Source organism: Saimiri boliviensis, chromosome 7, assembly GCF_048565385.1.
Source record: "Saimiri boliviensis isolate mSaiBol1 chromosome 7, mSaiBol1.pri, whole genome shotgun sequence".
In the NCBI taxonomy this organism is placed as follows: domain Eukaryota; kingdom Metazoa; phylum Chordata; class Mammalia; order Primates; family Cebidae; genus Saimiri; species Saimiri boliviensis.
Genome location: NC_133455.1, coordinates 70736571 through 70748869, shown reverse-complemented (window position 1 = coordinate 70748869; position 12299 = coordinate 70736571). Strand labels below are relative to the sequence as shown.

The following is a 12299-nucleotide window of genomic DNA, read 5'->3' as shown; positions in this document are numbered from 1 at the left end:
CCCTTTATTGGGGGGCCCCTGCCCGGGAAGAAGAGACATGAGAGCAGAGGAACTACAGCAGTAAGGGAGGAAGTCCCACCCAGGGGTGTCCCTGGATTTGGGAAAGAAGCTCCTTCTGTCTGTTTTTTCTCTCTGTCAGGCCCTGGTTCCCACTGGTCACTTGTATTTACCTCTTTCTTTCCCTCCACAAATAGCAGACCTCTGCTTCCCAACAAATGCTCAACTTTCCCGACAAAGGCAAAGAGAAACCAACAGACATGCAAAACTTTGGGCTGCGCACAGACATGTACACAAAAAAGAATGTCCCCTCCAAGGTAGGATGTGTGAGCCGACTTTAGGGGTAGAGAATGTTCGCTTCTCTTGAGATCACAGGCTCCTCTCTCCTGACCTGCCTGTGTTTCCCCTGCAGAGCAAAGCTGCAGCCAGTGCCACTCGTGAGTGGACAGAACAGGAAACCCTGCTTCTCCTGGAGGTAACTGGGGCAAGGAAGAGAATTCTTCTCTGAAAACAGAAGTGGGCTTTGTGTAGAGGCTCACGCCTATAATCCCAGCACTTTGGGAGGCCAAGGCAGGAGGATCACATGAGCCCAGGAGTTCAAGACCAGCCTGGGCAACATAGTGAAACTCTGTCTCTATGAAAAATTTTAAAAATTAGTCAGGTGTGGTGGCACAGACCTATGGTCCCAGCTACTCAGGAGGCTAAGTGGGTGGATTGCTTGAGCCCAGGAGGTCAACACTGCTGTGAGCAGTGATCACGTCATTGCACTCCAGCATGGGTGACAGAGTGAGACAAGACCCTGTCTCAAAAAAAGAAAACAATACGTGTTGAAGGTGCTGGCCACACTTGTGAGTGAGGAGAGATTGTGGAGTCTGGCATGAGCAGAGCATGATCTTGCCCTCAGTCTTTCCCCTTCCTCATGCCTGTAGGACCTGCCCCAGGAACCAGCTCCAGGCTTGGGATTTGGGCCATTTCATTAACTTCATATCCTTTCTTAGTGCTACTTCAAGATCCCCCTTGGACCTAGCAGAGTACACAAATACCAGAACATAGAGAGCTTTGAAAACATCTGCCCTTAGTAGGATGGGGGGAGTCGGCCTTCAAGAAAAGTGGCTAAGTAAGCGGAGTTATGTCTCCACCGCTACCACCAGGCACTGGAAATGTACAAAGATGACTGGAACAAAGTGTCCGAGCATGTGGGAAGCCGCACACAGGACGAGTGCATCTTGCATTTTCTTCGTCTTCCCATTGAAGACCCATACCTGGAGGACTCAGAGGCCTCCCTAGGCCCCCTGGCCTACCAACCCATCCCCTTCAGTCAGTCGGGCAACCCTGTTATGAGCACTGTTGCCTTCCTGGCCTCTGTCGTCGATCCCCGAGTCGCCTCTGCTGCTGCAAAGTCAGCCCTAGGTAATGAGGGGTGGGCGGTTCCACCTGGCCTTCTTAGTTTGCTTTTGAAAGGCTAGTCTATGAAACCTCTCAAGTTTGGCTACCCTGCTGGCCTTGTCTGTGCAGACCTCAGTTCAGGCACCTGTCTAGGCTCTCTATACTGGTCTTAGATGAAGACATGGGCTTGTGAATAAGCTTTTGCAGGGATTGCTAGAACTGTCCCCCTGCACTGCTCACAGCCTCATCCTTTCTGGATCTTGCAGAGGAGTTCTCCAAAATGAAGGAAGAGGTACCCACGGCCTTGGTGGAGGCCCATGTTCGGAAAGTGGAAGAAGCAGCCAAAGTAACAGGCAAGGCGGACCCTGCCTTTGGTCTGGAAAGCAGTGGCATTGCAGGAACCACCTCTGATGAGCCTGAGCGGATTGGTAAGGCCAGGCAGGTTCCCAGATTTCTTGCCTTTCACAAGAGCTAGAGCCATCTGGCCTCCTGAGCCATTCCTGCCTCAAGTTGGCATCAGAGCATAACATGAATGAGAAAATCGGTAGGGTTTTTATTTTCCCCATGACTTTACCTTAGGGGCTCTGGACCCCTACCGGTCCTTTCGTGAAGATTTGGGGTAGAAAAATCTTGGCTGGTAGAAAAGTCTTGGGAATGTTGGATGCGGTGGTTAAACCCAGCACTTTGGGGAGGCTAAGGCAAGCAGATCACCTAAGGTCAGGAGTTTGAGACCAGGCTGGCTAGCATGGTGAAACCCCATGTCTATTTTAAAAAAGAGAGAGAGAAGGCTGGGCGCAGTGGCTCAAGCCTGTAATCCCAGCACTTTGGGAGGCCGAGGCGGGTGGATCACGAGATCAAGAGATTGAGACCATCCTGGTCAACATAGTGAAATCCCGTCTCTACTAAAAATACAAAAAATTAGCTGGGCATGGTGGCGCGTGCCTGTAATCTCAGCTACTCAGGAGGCTGAGGCAGAATTGCCTGAACCCAGGAGGCAGAGGTTGCGGTGAGCCAAGATCGCGCCATTGCACTCCAGCCTGGGTAACAAAAGTTAAACTCCGTCTCAAAAAAAAAAAAGAGAGAGAGACAAAAGTCAAGTCTTGGGAAGGCTGGGCGCAGTGGCTCACGCCTGTAATCACAACACTTTGGGAGGCTGATGTGCCCAGGAGTTTGAGACCAATCAGCGTGAGCAACATGGCAAAATCCCATCTCTACAAAAAATACCAAAAAAATTAGCCAGGCGTGGTGGCATGCGCCTGTAACCCCAGGTACACAGGAGGCTGAGGTGAATCATTTGAGCCCGGGAAATCAAGGCTGCAGTGAGCTATGATTGTGCCACTGCACTCCAGCTTGGGTGACAGAGCGAGACCCTGTCTCAAAAAAAAAAGGGTATTGTGGAGAAGCTGGGTGCAGCGGCTCACACTTGTAGTCCCAAGCTGCTCAGGAGGCTAAGGTGGGAGGATTGCCTGGGCCCAAGAGTTTGAGACCAACCTGGGTAACATAGGAAGACCCTCTCTCTGAAAAAATGAAAAGTATTACAGACAGACCACTGTATTAGACATTTCCTGTTTTCCTTTCTTTTCCCATGGGCCCAGAGGAGAGTGGGAATGATGAGGCTCGAGTGGAAGGCCAGGCCACAGATGAGAAGAAGGAGCCCAAGGTATAGAGGGATTGCTGGGAGCTGCAGGGGCTGCATGCACCACTGTGGTGATGGGGGAGTTGGCCTTTTTCAGCTTAGGTGGGCAAGAGCTGGTTTTGGATGGGGTTGTCTCATAGAATCAGATCACCTCCAAAGTAAGAGAAATAAATTCAGTTCCCCATCTGGCCCCTCTGTGTGAGAACTAATCACCCCAATCCCTGACAACTCTCCTTTTCTATCACTGGAATTTCAGGAACCCCGAGAAGGAGGGGGTGCTATAGAGGAGGAAGCAAAGGAGAAAACCAGTGAGGCTCCCAAGAAGGATGAAGAGAAAGGGAAAGAAGGCGACAGCGAGAAGGAGTCTGAGAAGAGTGATGGAGACCCAATAGGTGAGCCTCCCAGAATGGTAAGTGGGGTGCAGGAAAGAGGTGAAGCTGTGGGGCTAACTCAACACTTGTCCTGGCCTAGGTGATCCTGAGAAGGAGAAGGAGCCGAAAGAAGGGCAGGAGGAAGTGCTGAAGGAAGTGGTGGAGTCTGAGGGGGAAAGGAAGACAAAGGTGGAGCGGGACATTGGCGAGGGCAACCTCTCCACCGCCGCTGCTGCCGCCCTGGCCGCCGCTGCAGTGAAAGCCAAGGTGAGGCCAGACCTTGAAGACCTCAGGAAAGAAAATGCCCACTTCTCTAATCTCATGTCACTTAGAGGAAATCCTTCCTCACTCACACCTTAAATAATGCTGACCTATTTCTTTTTCATTTTTACCTAAAGAGGAGGTAAAGTTAGTCATCCCTCTCTAAGCTTAAAATAATACTTATTGGGCCTGTTTTCAACCCCTCGGTATTTGACTCTGTATTACCCTTTGCTACACTCTCTGTGTTCTATTTTTTCTTTTTTGGGGGGAGGGGACAAAGTCTTGCTCTGTTGCCCAGGCTGGAGTACAGTGGCGTGATCTTGCTCATTGCAGCCCCTACCTCCCAGGTTCAAGTGATTTCTCTTGCCTCAGCCTCCTGAGTAGCTGGGATTACAGGCATATGCCACCACACCTGGCTAATTTTTTATATTGTCAGAAGAGACATGGTTATGCCATGTTGGCCAGGCTGGTCTTGAACTCCTGATCTCAGGTGATCCACCTGCCTTGGCCACCCAAACTGCTGGGATTACGGGTGTGAGCCACTGCCCAGCCTCCATATTCTTGCTCTCTCTTTCACTCTCTCTCTCTCTCTCTCTCTGTCTCTGTCTCTGTCTCTCTCTCTCTCTCTCTCTCTCTCTCTCTCTCTCTATATATATATATATATATATATATATATATATATATATATACATACACACACACAGTTTTGTTTTTTTTTGAGACAGGGTCTTGCTCTGTCACCCAGGCTGGAGTGCACTGGCATGATCTCAGCTCACTGCAACCTCCACCTCCTGGGTTCAAGTGATTCTTCTGCTTCAGCCTCTGAAGTAGCTGGGGCTACAGGCGCGTGCCACCATGCCTGACTAATTTTTTGCATTTTTAGTAGAAACAGCGTTTTACCCTGTTGCCCTGGCTAGTCTCAAACTCCTGGACTCAGGTGATCTGCTTGCCTCGGCCTCCCAAAGTGCTGGGATTACAGGCGTAAGCCACTGCGCCCAGCCAAAATAAATTAATTTTTTTAAAAGGCTGGGCACGGTGGCTCACACCTGTAATCCCAGCACTTTGGGAGGCCGAGGTGGGCAGATCACCTGATGTTGGAAGTTTGAGACCAGCCTGGCCAAGATGGTAAAATCCCATCTCTACTAAAAATACAGAAATTAGCCTGTCATGGTGGTGCATGTCTGTAATCCCAGGTACTGGGGAGGCTAAGGCATAAGAATTGCTTGAACCCCGAGGTGGAGGTTACAGTGAGCCGAGATGATGCCACTGCACTCCAGCCTGGGCAACAGAGTGACTCTCTGAAAAAACAAAAAAAAGACATGGTGGCTCACACCTATAATCCCAGCACAAAAAAATTCAAGCCCTTTCATGGGTTGTGACCACAGCAAGTTTGTCCTTAAACCTGCCAGCATCCACCTTACCTTTCTTATGTATTGTCTTCAGTCGAGTCCTCCCAGTGATGTGGTGTCTCACCCCTCCTTTCTTAGCACTTGGCTGCTGTTGAGGAAAGGAAGATCAAATCTTTGGTGGCCCTGCTGGTGGAGACCCAGATGAAAAAGTTGGAGATCAAACTTCGGCACTTTGAGGAGCTGGAGACTATCATGGACCGAGAGCGAGAAGCAGTGAGTAGCAGGAGCCCTGGAACTCTGCTGTGCTGTGCCTCAGTTCAAAATCTGTGTGTGTGTGTGTGTGTGTGTGTGTGTGTGTGTGTGTGTGTATGTGTGTTTCAGTGAAAGACTAAGCAACAGTGTGTGTGTGTGTGTGTGTATGTGTATGTGTATGTGTATGTGTATGTGTGTGTGTTTCAGTGAAAGAAAGACTAAGCAACAGTGGGGAAAGCCTGAGACTGACAGGGCTTCAAAGCAGAGCAGGGCAGGGCAGGGCAGGGGGAGCTAGCATCAGCCAGTTAAGGACAGTTAAGTGGTCTCACGAGTGAAGCCTGGGGATTGAGGTCTCACAGAAGGTCAGCTCCATGAGGCAGGGACTCTAGTTGGTTGTTTTGATTGCTGCTTCTCCAGGTCCTTGAACAATGTTTGGCCCGTAGTAGACTCAATAAACAGTTATTGAATGATTGAATGGGCTTAAGTGATGATGAGAGAGAGGGTAAGGGCCTTAGTCCAGGAGATGAACTTGGAAAGGGAATGGGACAGACACAGTATTGAACCATTTTGTCTTTGGAGGATATCAAAAGAAATAAATGATGGGGGCCAGGCACAGTGGCTCACATCTGTAATCCCGATACTTTGTTAGGCTGAGGTAGGAGGATTGCTTGAGCCCAGGAGTTCAAGACCAGTCTGGGCAACATAGTGAGACCCTTGTCTCTAAAATTTTTTTTTTTTTTTTTTTTTTGAGATGGAATTTCACTCTTGTTGCCCAGACTGGAGTGCAATGGTGCAATCTTGGCTCACCGCAACCTCTGCCTCCCAAGTTCAAGCGATTCTCCTACCTCAGCCTCCTGAGTAGCTGGGATCACAGACATGCACCACCATGCCCAGCTAATTTTCTATTTTTAGTAGACGGGGTTTCTCCATGTTTGCCAGGCTGGTCTTGAACTCCCAACCTCAGGTGATCTGACTGCCTCTGGCTCCCAACGAGATGGGATTACAGGGGTGAGCCACAGTGCTTTAAAAAATTTTTTCTTGAGACAGTCTCACTCTTTCACCCAGGCTGGAGTGCAGTGGTGCAATTATGGCTCACTGCAACCTCTACCTCCTGGGTTCAAGTGATTGTCCTGCCTCAGCCTCCCAAGTAGCTGGGATTATGGGCGCACACCACCATATCCAGCTAATTTTTTTTTTTTTTTTTTTTTTTTTGAGACGGAGTTTTTTTTGCTCTTGTTACCCAGGCTGGAGTGCAATGGCGCGATCTCGGCTCATCGCAGCCTCCGCCTCCTGGGTTCAGGCAATTCTCCTGCCTCAGCCTCCTGAGTAGCTGGGATTACAGGCACACGCCACCATGCCCAGCTAATTTTTTTGTATTTTTAGTAGAGACGGGGTTTCACCATGTTGACCAGGATGGTCTCGATCTCTTGACCTCGTGATCCACCCGCCTCGGCCTCCCAAAGTGCTGGGATTACAGGCTTGAGCCACCGCGCCCAGCCCTTGTTTGTTTTTTTGAGACGGAGTCTCATTCTGTTGCCCACACTGGAGTGCAGTGGCACCATCTTGGCTCACTACAACCTCTGCCACCTGGGTGGGATCAGTTCTCCTGCCTCAGCCTCCTGAGTAGCTGAGATTACAGGTGTGCACCACCATGTCCGGCTAATTTTTGTATTTTTAGTAGAGACAGGGTTTCACCATGTTGGCCAAGCTGGTCTTGAACTCCTGACCTCAGGTGATCCACCCACCTTGGCCTCCCAGAGTGCTGGGATTACAGGTACCTGCCACCATGCCTGGCCTAATTTTTGTATTTTTAGTAGAGACAGGGTTTCACCATATTGGCCAGGCTGGTCTTTTTTTTTTTTTTTTTTTTTTTTTGAGATGGAGTTTCACTCTTGTTACCCAGGCTGGAGTACAATGGCACGATCTCGGCTCACCGCAACCTCCACCTCCGCCTTCTGGGTTCAGGCAATTCTCCTGCCTCAGCCTCCTGAGTAGCTGGGATTACAGGCACGCGCTACCATGCCCAGCTCATGTTTTGTATTTTTAGTAGAGACCGGGTTTCACCATGTTGACCAGGATGATCTCGATCTCTTGACCTCATGATCCACCTGCTTCGGCCTCCCAAAGTGCTGAGATTACAGGCTTGAGCCACCGTGCCCGGCCTGGCCAGGCTGGTCTTGATCTCAACCTCAGGTGATCCACCTGCCTCAGCCTCCCAAAGTGCTGGGATTACAGGCATGAGCCACCACACCCAGCCCCCCTCAAACAAATTTTATTTTATTTTATTTTATTTATTTTATTTTTTTTTTTTTGAGACGGAGTTTTGCTCTTGTTACCCAGGCTGGAGTGCAATGGCAAAATCTCGGCTCACCGCAACCTCCGCCTCCTGGGCTCAGGCAATTCTCCTGCCTCAGCCTCCTGAGTAGCTAGGATTACAGGCACGCGCCACCATGCCCAGCTAATTTTTTTTTGTATTTTTAGTAGAGACGGGGTTTCACCATGTTGACCAGGATGGTCTCGATCTCTTGACCTCGTGATCCACCCGCCTCGGCCTCCCAAAGTGCTGGGATTACAGGCTTGAGCCACCGCGCCCAGCTCTTTTTTTTTTTTTAAAAAATTAAAGCCACCAGGAAATTCGGACTAGGCAGAGCTCACTGCAATGCAGCAAAGCCATTGTAGCCAGACTACCTCTCTAGATACCTCCTCTCTGGGCAGGCCATCTCTGAAACCAAAAAATTTTAAAAACAAACAAATTAAGGCCGGGAACGGTGGCTCAAACCTGTAATCCCAGCACTTTGGGAGGCTGAGGCGGGTGGATCACAAGGTCAAGAAATCGAGACCATCCTGGTCAACATGGTGAAACCCCATCTCTACTAAAAATACAAAAAAATTCGCTGTAATCCCAGCTACTCAGGAGGCTGAGGCAGGAGAATTGCCTGATCCCAGGAGGCGGAAGTTGCAGTGAGCCGAGATCGCACCATTGCACTCCAGCTTGGGTAACAAGAGCAAAACTCTGTCTCAAAAAAAAAAAATAAATAAAATAAAATAAATAAACAAATTAGCTGGGCATGGTGGTGTGAGCCTGTGGTCCCAGCTACTCAGGAGACTGAGGTAGGAGGATCGTTTGAGCCCAGGAGGTCAAGGCTGCAGTGAGCTAAGTTTGCACCATTGCACTCCAGCCTGGGTGACAGAGGGAGACCCTATCTCAAAAAAGAAAAAAAAAAAAAAAGAAGAAAACGAAATAGAAGATAGGGACCTCAGAGAACTTATAGTTTAAAGGGAGACATCAAATAAATATACAATATGGAGACATTAGAAACAGTTAAGAAGGTTGAAAGTATCTGACAAATTCATATTAAGAGATTGCAAATCAAGTGTCTTAAGTCCTGAGATCATAGAATCAAGCTAAAGCTCAGAGGTGAACGAATTGTTCTGGGATAGCTCCCTAAGAAAAGTGAGTTTTTAGTGAATTTTGAAGTAAGAAAAGAACTTCAGTTGACAGGAGAAACTGGAAGCATTTTCCAAATCAAGGTAATGGCAAGTTCAAAGCTTTGGAGCTGAAGTTGGCTGGGCCAGATTAAAGTCATTGCAATAAGAAACCATGTGAGCACCCAGGAGACATAAAGGTCATGGGAATTTGCACGAAGTGCGGTGGGGAGGACAGAGGAAGCACAAGCATAAGATGTAGATTTTGGGAACCTTCTGATTGAGAGTTGGGATCTTTCAGAAGACAACAAAGCAGGGGTCAAGGCATTTGCCTTTCGGATCTGTTGAAAATTGGATAACAATACTCAATTGGCACTGGCAGCTGGAGTATCAGAGGCAGCAGCTCCTGGCCGACAGACAAGCCTTCCACATGGAGCAGCTGAAGTATGCGGAGATGAGGGCCCGGCAGCAGCACTTCCAACAGATGCACCAACAACAGCAGCAGCCACCGCCAGCCCTGCCCCCAGGCTCCCAGCCTATCCCCCCAGCAGGGGCTGCTGGGCCACCTGCAGTCCATGGCTTGGCTGTGGCTCCAGCCTCTGTAGTCCCTGCTCCTGCTGGCAGTGGGGCCCCTCCAGGAAGCTTGGGCCCTTCTGAACAGATTGGGCAGGCAGGGTCAACTGCAGGGCCACAGCAGCAGCAACCAGCTGGAGCCCCCCAGCCTGGGGCAGTCCCACCAGGGGTTCCCCCCCCTGGACCCCATGGTAAGTGGTGTATTCCAGAACTTTTGTTGGCTAGAGGGATCCAGGTGAATGTCCCAGTTCCCCTCAAAGGGAATAGAAGATGAGTCTGTTAGGCCTCTAAACCAGCAGGGATCCCTCCCCAAACTTGAGAGCGCTGGAATTTTATTCACTTACTCTAATGTCAGAAAAAGAGAAGATAGTGCCAAGGAATGGCTAGATTATCTTTGCTGTAAAAGTGAGTTGTTAGGCAAAATTTTATACCTAACTCTCTCCATCTCTCATCTTTGTTCTCAGGCCCCTCACCGTTCCCCAACCAACAAACTCCTCCCTCAATGATGCCAGGGGCAGTGCCAGGCAGCGGGCACCCAGGCGTGGCGGGTAATGCTCCTTTGGGTTTGCCTTTTGGCATGCCGCCTCCTCCTCCTCCTCCTGCTCCATCCATCATCCCATTTGGTAGTCTAGCTGACTCCATCAGTATTAACCTTCCCCCTCCTCCTAACCTGCATGGGCATCACCACCATCTCCCGTTCGCCCCGGGCACTCTCCCCCCACCTAACCTGCCTGTGTCCATGGCGAACCCTCTACATCCTAACCTGCCGGCGACCACCACCATGCCATCTTCCTTGCCTCTCGGGCCGGGGCTCGGATCCGCCGCAGCCCAAAGCCCTGCCATTGTGGCAGCTGTTCAGGGCAACCTCCTGCCCAGTGCCAGCCCACTGCCAGGTGAGAAGGGGCCAGGAGGGGAGAAGGGTGAGGGAGAGGGGTCCACGTGGAGGGAGGGCAAGTGGGCAGGTGGGGAAGAGGTCAGGTAGTAGAGTTTCCACAATCCTTTTTGAACACTCTGGTAAAATTAAAATATAGGAGGAAGGGCCTCTCTGGCTGTCCTCCACCATTCCCCAGCCTGGCAGCTGCCACCTTTGGGATGATTTTGGGGCCTTTCACTGGTGGGTCATGGAGCAGTCCTGTGGCACAGAGCATCTCAGTTGTAAACTTGAAAGGCAGCTGTTTGCATGATGATTGATTGGCATCCCTTTGCTTGTTCCCATCATGTTCAAATGCCCCATTTAGAGAGTCTCCCTTCTATCAGTTTTTCTCAGTATGAAGTGGAAGAGGGTGCTGGGAACAGAAGTTGAACATTGTGGGTACCTCATTCATCCACCCAGCCACTGCATGCTATGCCCAGTTCTGTCTCTCTATGGTGGTCTGGGTCTGGAGCCCCCTCTCCTGCGCACTCTAACTGATTCCTCTTTCTTTTCTCCACAGACCCAGGCACCCCCCTGCCTCCAGACCCCACAGCCCCGAGCCCAGGCACGGTCACCCCTGTGCCACCTCCACAGTGAGGAGCCAGCCAGACATCTCTTCCCCTCACCCCCTCTGGAGATCATGGTTCCAGGAACAGCCCTTCCCCAACCACTGGGACCCTCCCCAGCCCGGAGAGTACATCACTACGTAAGGAAAGCTCCTTCCGCCCCTCCAAAGCCCTCACCATGCCTAACAGAGGCGTGCATTTTTATATCGGATTATTCAAGGACTTCTGTTTAAAAGATATTTCTAACATCTGGGAGAGAGGATAGGATAGGATAGCTGCCCTAAAGGAAGGGCTGGTGACAGGTGTTTATACAAGGTTCTCATTAACCACTTCTAAGGGTACACCTCCCTCAAAACGACTGCATTTTCTATGGATCAAAAAAAATTAATCCCTTTAAAAGGAAGTAGATTTTAAAAAGCCACATTGGAGCTCCCTTCTACCCACTAAAAAATAACCAAGTTTTACATTTTTTGACGGGGAGTGTTTTAGGAAAGGGGAATTAAGGTTCCAGGGAGAGCTCTGGGGGTAGAACAGGGTGCAGAATCCATCTCTTCCCAAGCCCCTTTTTAGTGACTGCGTCAAGGCCCCAGCTCCCCTCCCTCACCCCACTCCACGCTTATTCGAGTTTATTCGAGTTTATTTGTACTAATAACCCCTCCTTCGGCTTCCTCATTGTTGCTGTTTTAGGCCACCCCAGCTCAGCCAATGATTCCTTTCCCTCTGAATGTCAGTTTTGTTTTGTTTTTAAAAGTCACCTGCTTAGTTGATGTCAGCGTATGTGTATTTGGTGGGGAAAACCTAATTTCGGGGATTCCTGTGGTAGGTAATAGGAGAAGAAAGGGCACTGGGGGCTGTTCTCCTCCCTTCCCTGGGCTGTATCCATGGACTGCTGGAAGGCGCAGAGAAGGGAGCTGTAAGAGGATGGGAAGTTTTAAAACCCAAAATTGTTTTTTTAAAGCACTTAAGCACCTCCTTATTGACTTGGTGGGTCACCCCCGAGCTGCCTCCCTCTCCCACCACGACTGTGAGAACTTCAGCTAATAGCTGGGGGCTCCCCAGATGAGGATGCAGGAATCTGGGAGCAGTAGAAGAGGGTCCCCAACCTTGGGTTGGACCAACCCTTGGCTTGCAGCTCAATTCTGCTTCCTGCATTCCTGTTCTACGTCCCAGCTCCTCCCCAGTGACTGAAAGGCAGGTGTGACTCCAGGCTCTGCACCGGTTCTTCTTGGTTCTCCCACCAAGCCCTTTGTTCCTCATGTCCCCGTGTTTCTCTCCCTTTGCGTCTTAGCACCTTTCTTCTGTTCAAAGTTTTCTGTAAATTTTTTTTTCTTTCCTTTTTTTTTTTTTTTTTTTTTATAAATTAATTTGCTTTCAGTTTCATCTTGTGGGTGCATTCTGTGTTCTTACCTGTGGCTGTCAGGCAGGGGGATTGGGATGGGAGCAGCTTTCCTGGAGTCCTTCACAGCGTTGTTTATCTGGGCTAAAGAGACACTCTGCGAGCCACAGGGCCTACAGATACACCTTACCACACAACGCAAACAGCAGCACAGCTCTCAGGACCATATATAA

General features: G+C 49.9%; 1 protein-coding gene across 7 annotated transcripts in view; it reads left to right on the top strand.

The window, feature by feature from the left end:
- Positions 1-12110, top strand: part of SMARCC2 (SWI/SNF related BAF chromatin remodeling complex subunit C2) — a 31025-nt gene extending 18915 nt beyond the window's left edge. For 2 of the 7 annotated variants that reach the window (XM_039472395.2, XM_039472393.2), the window contains 11 exons: positions 198-314; positions 410-472; positions 1149-1407; positions 1650-1811; positions 2979-3043; positions 3276-3411; positions 3491-3657; positions 5139-5273; positions 9061-9442; positions 9716-10144; positions 10685-12110. In XM_039472395.2, coding sequence (XP_039328329.1) covers positions 198-314; positions 410-472; positions 1149-1407; positions 1650-1811; positions 2979-3043; positions 3276-3411; positions 3491-3657; positions 5139-5273; positions 9061-9442; positions 9716-10144; positions 10685-10761 — 1992 coding nt within the window. In that variant the 3' untranslated portion in view covers positions 10762-12110. Of the gene's footprint in view, positions 1-194; positions 315-409; positions 473-1148; positions 1408-1649; positions 1812-2978; positions 3044-3275; positions 3412-3490; positions 3658-5138; positions 5274-9060; positions 9443-9715; positions 10145-10684 lie in introns of all 7 variants that reach the window. The other 5 variants (XM_039472394.2, XM_039472392.2, XM_039472398.2 and 2 more) reach the window with 4 other exon arrangements.
- Positions 12111-12299: the final 189 nt, after the last annotated feature.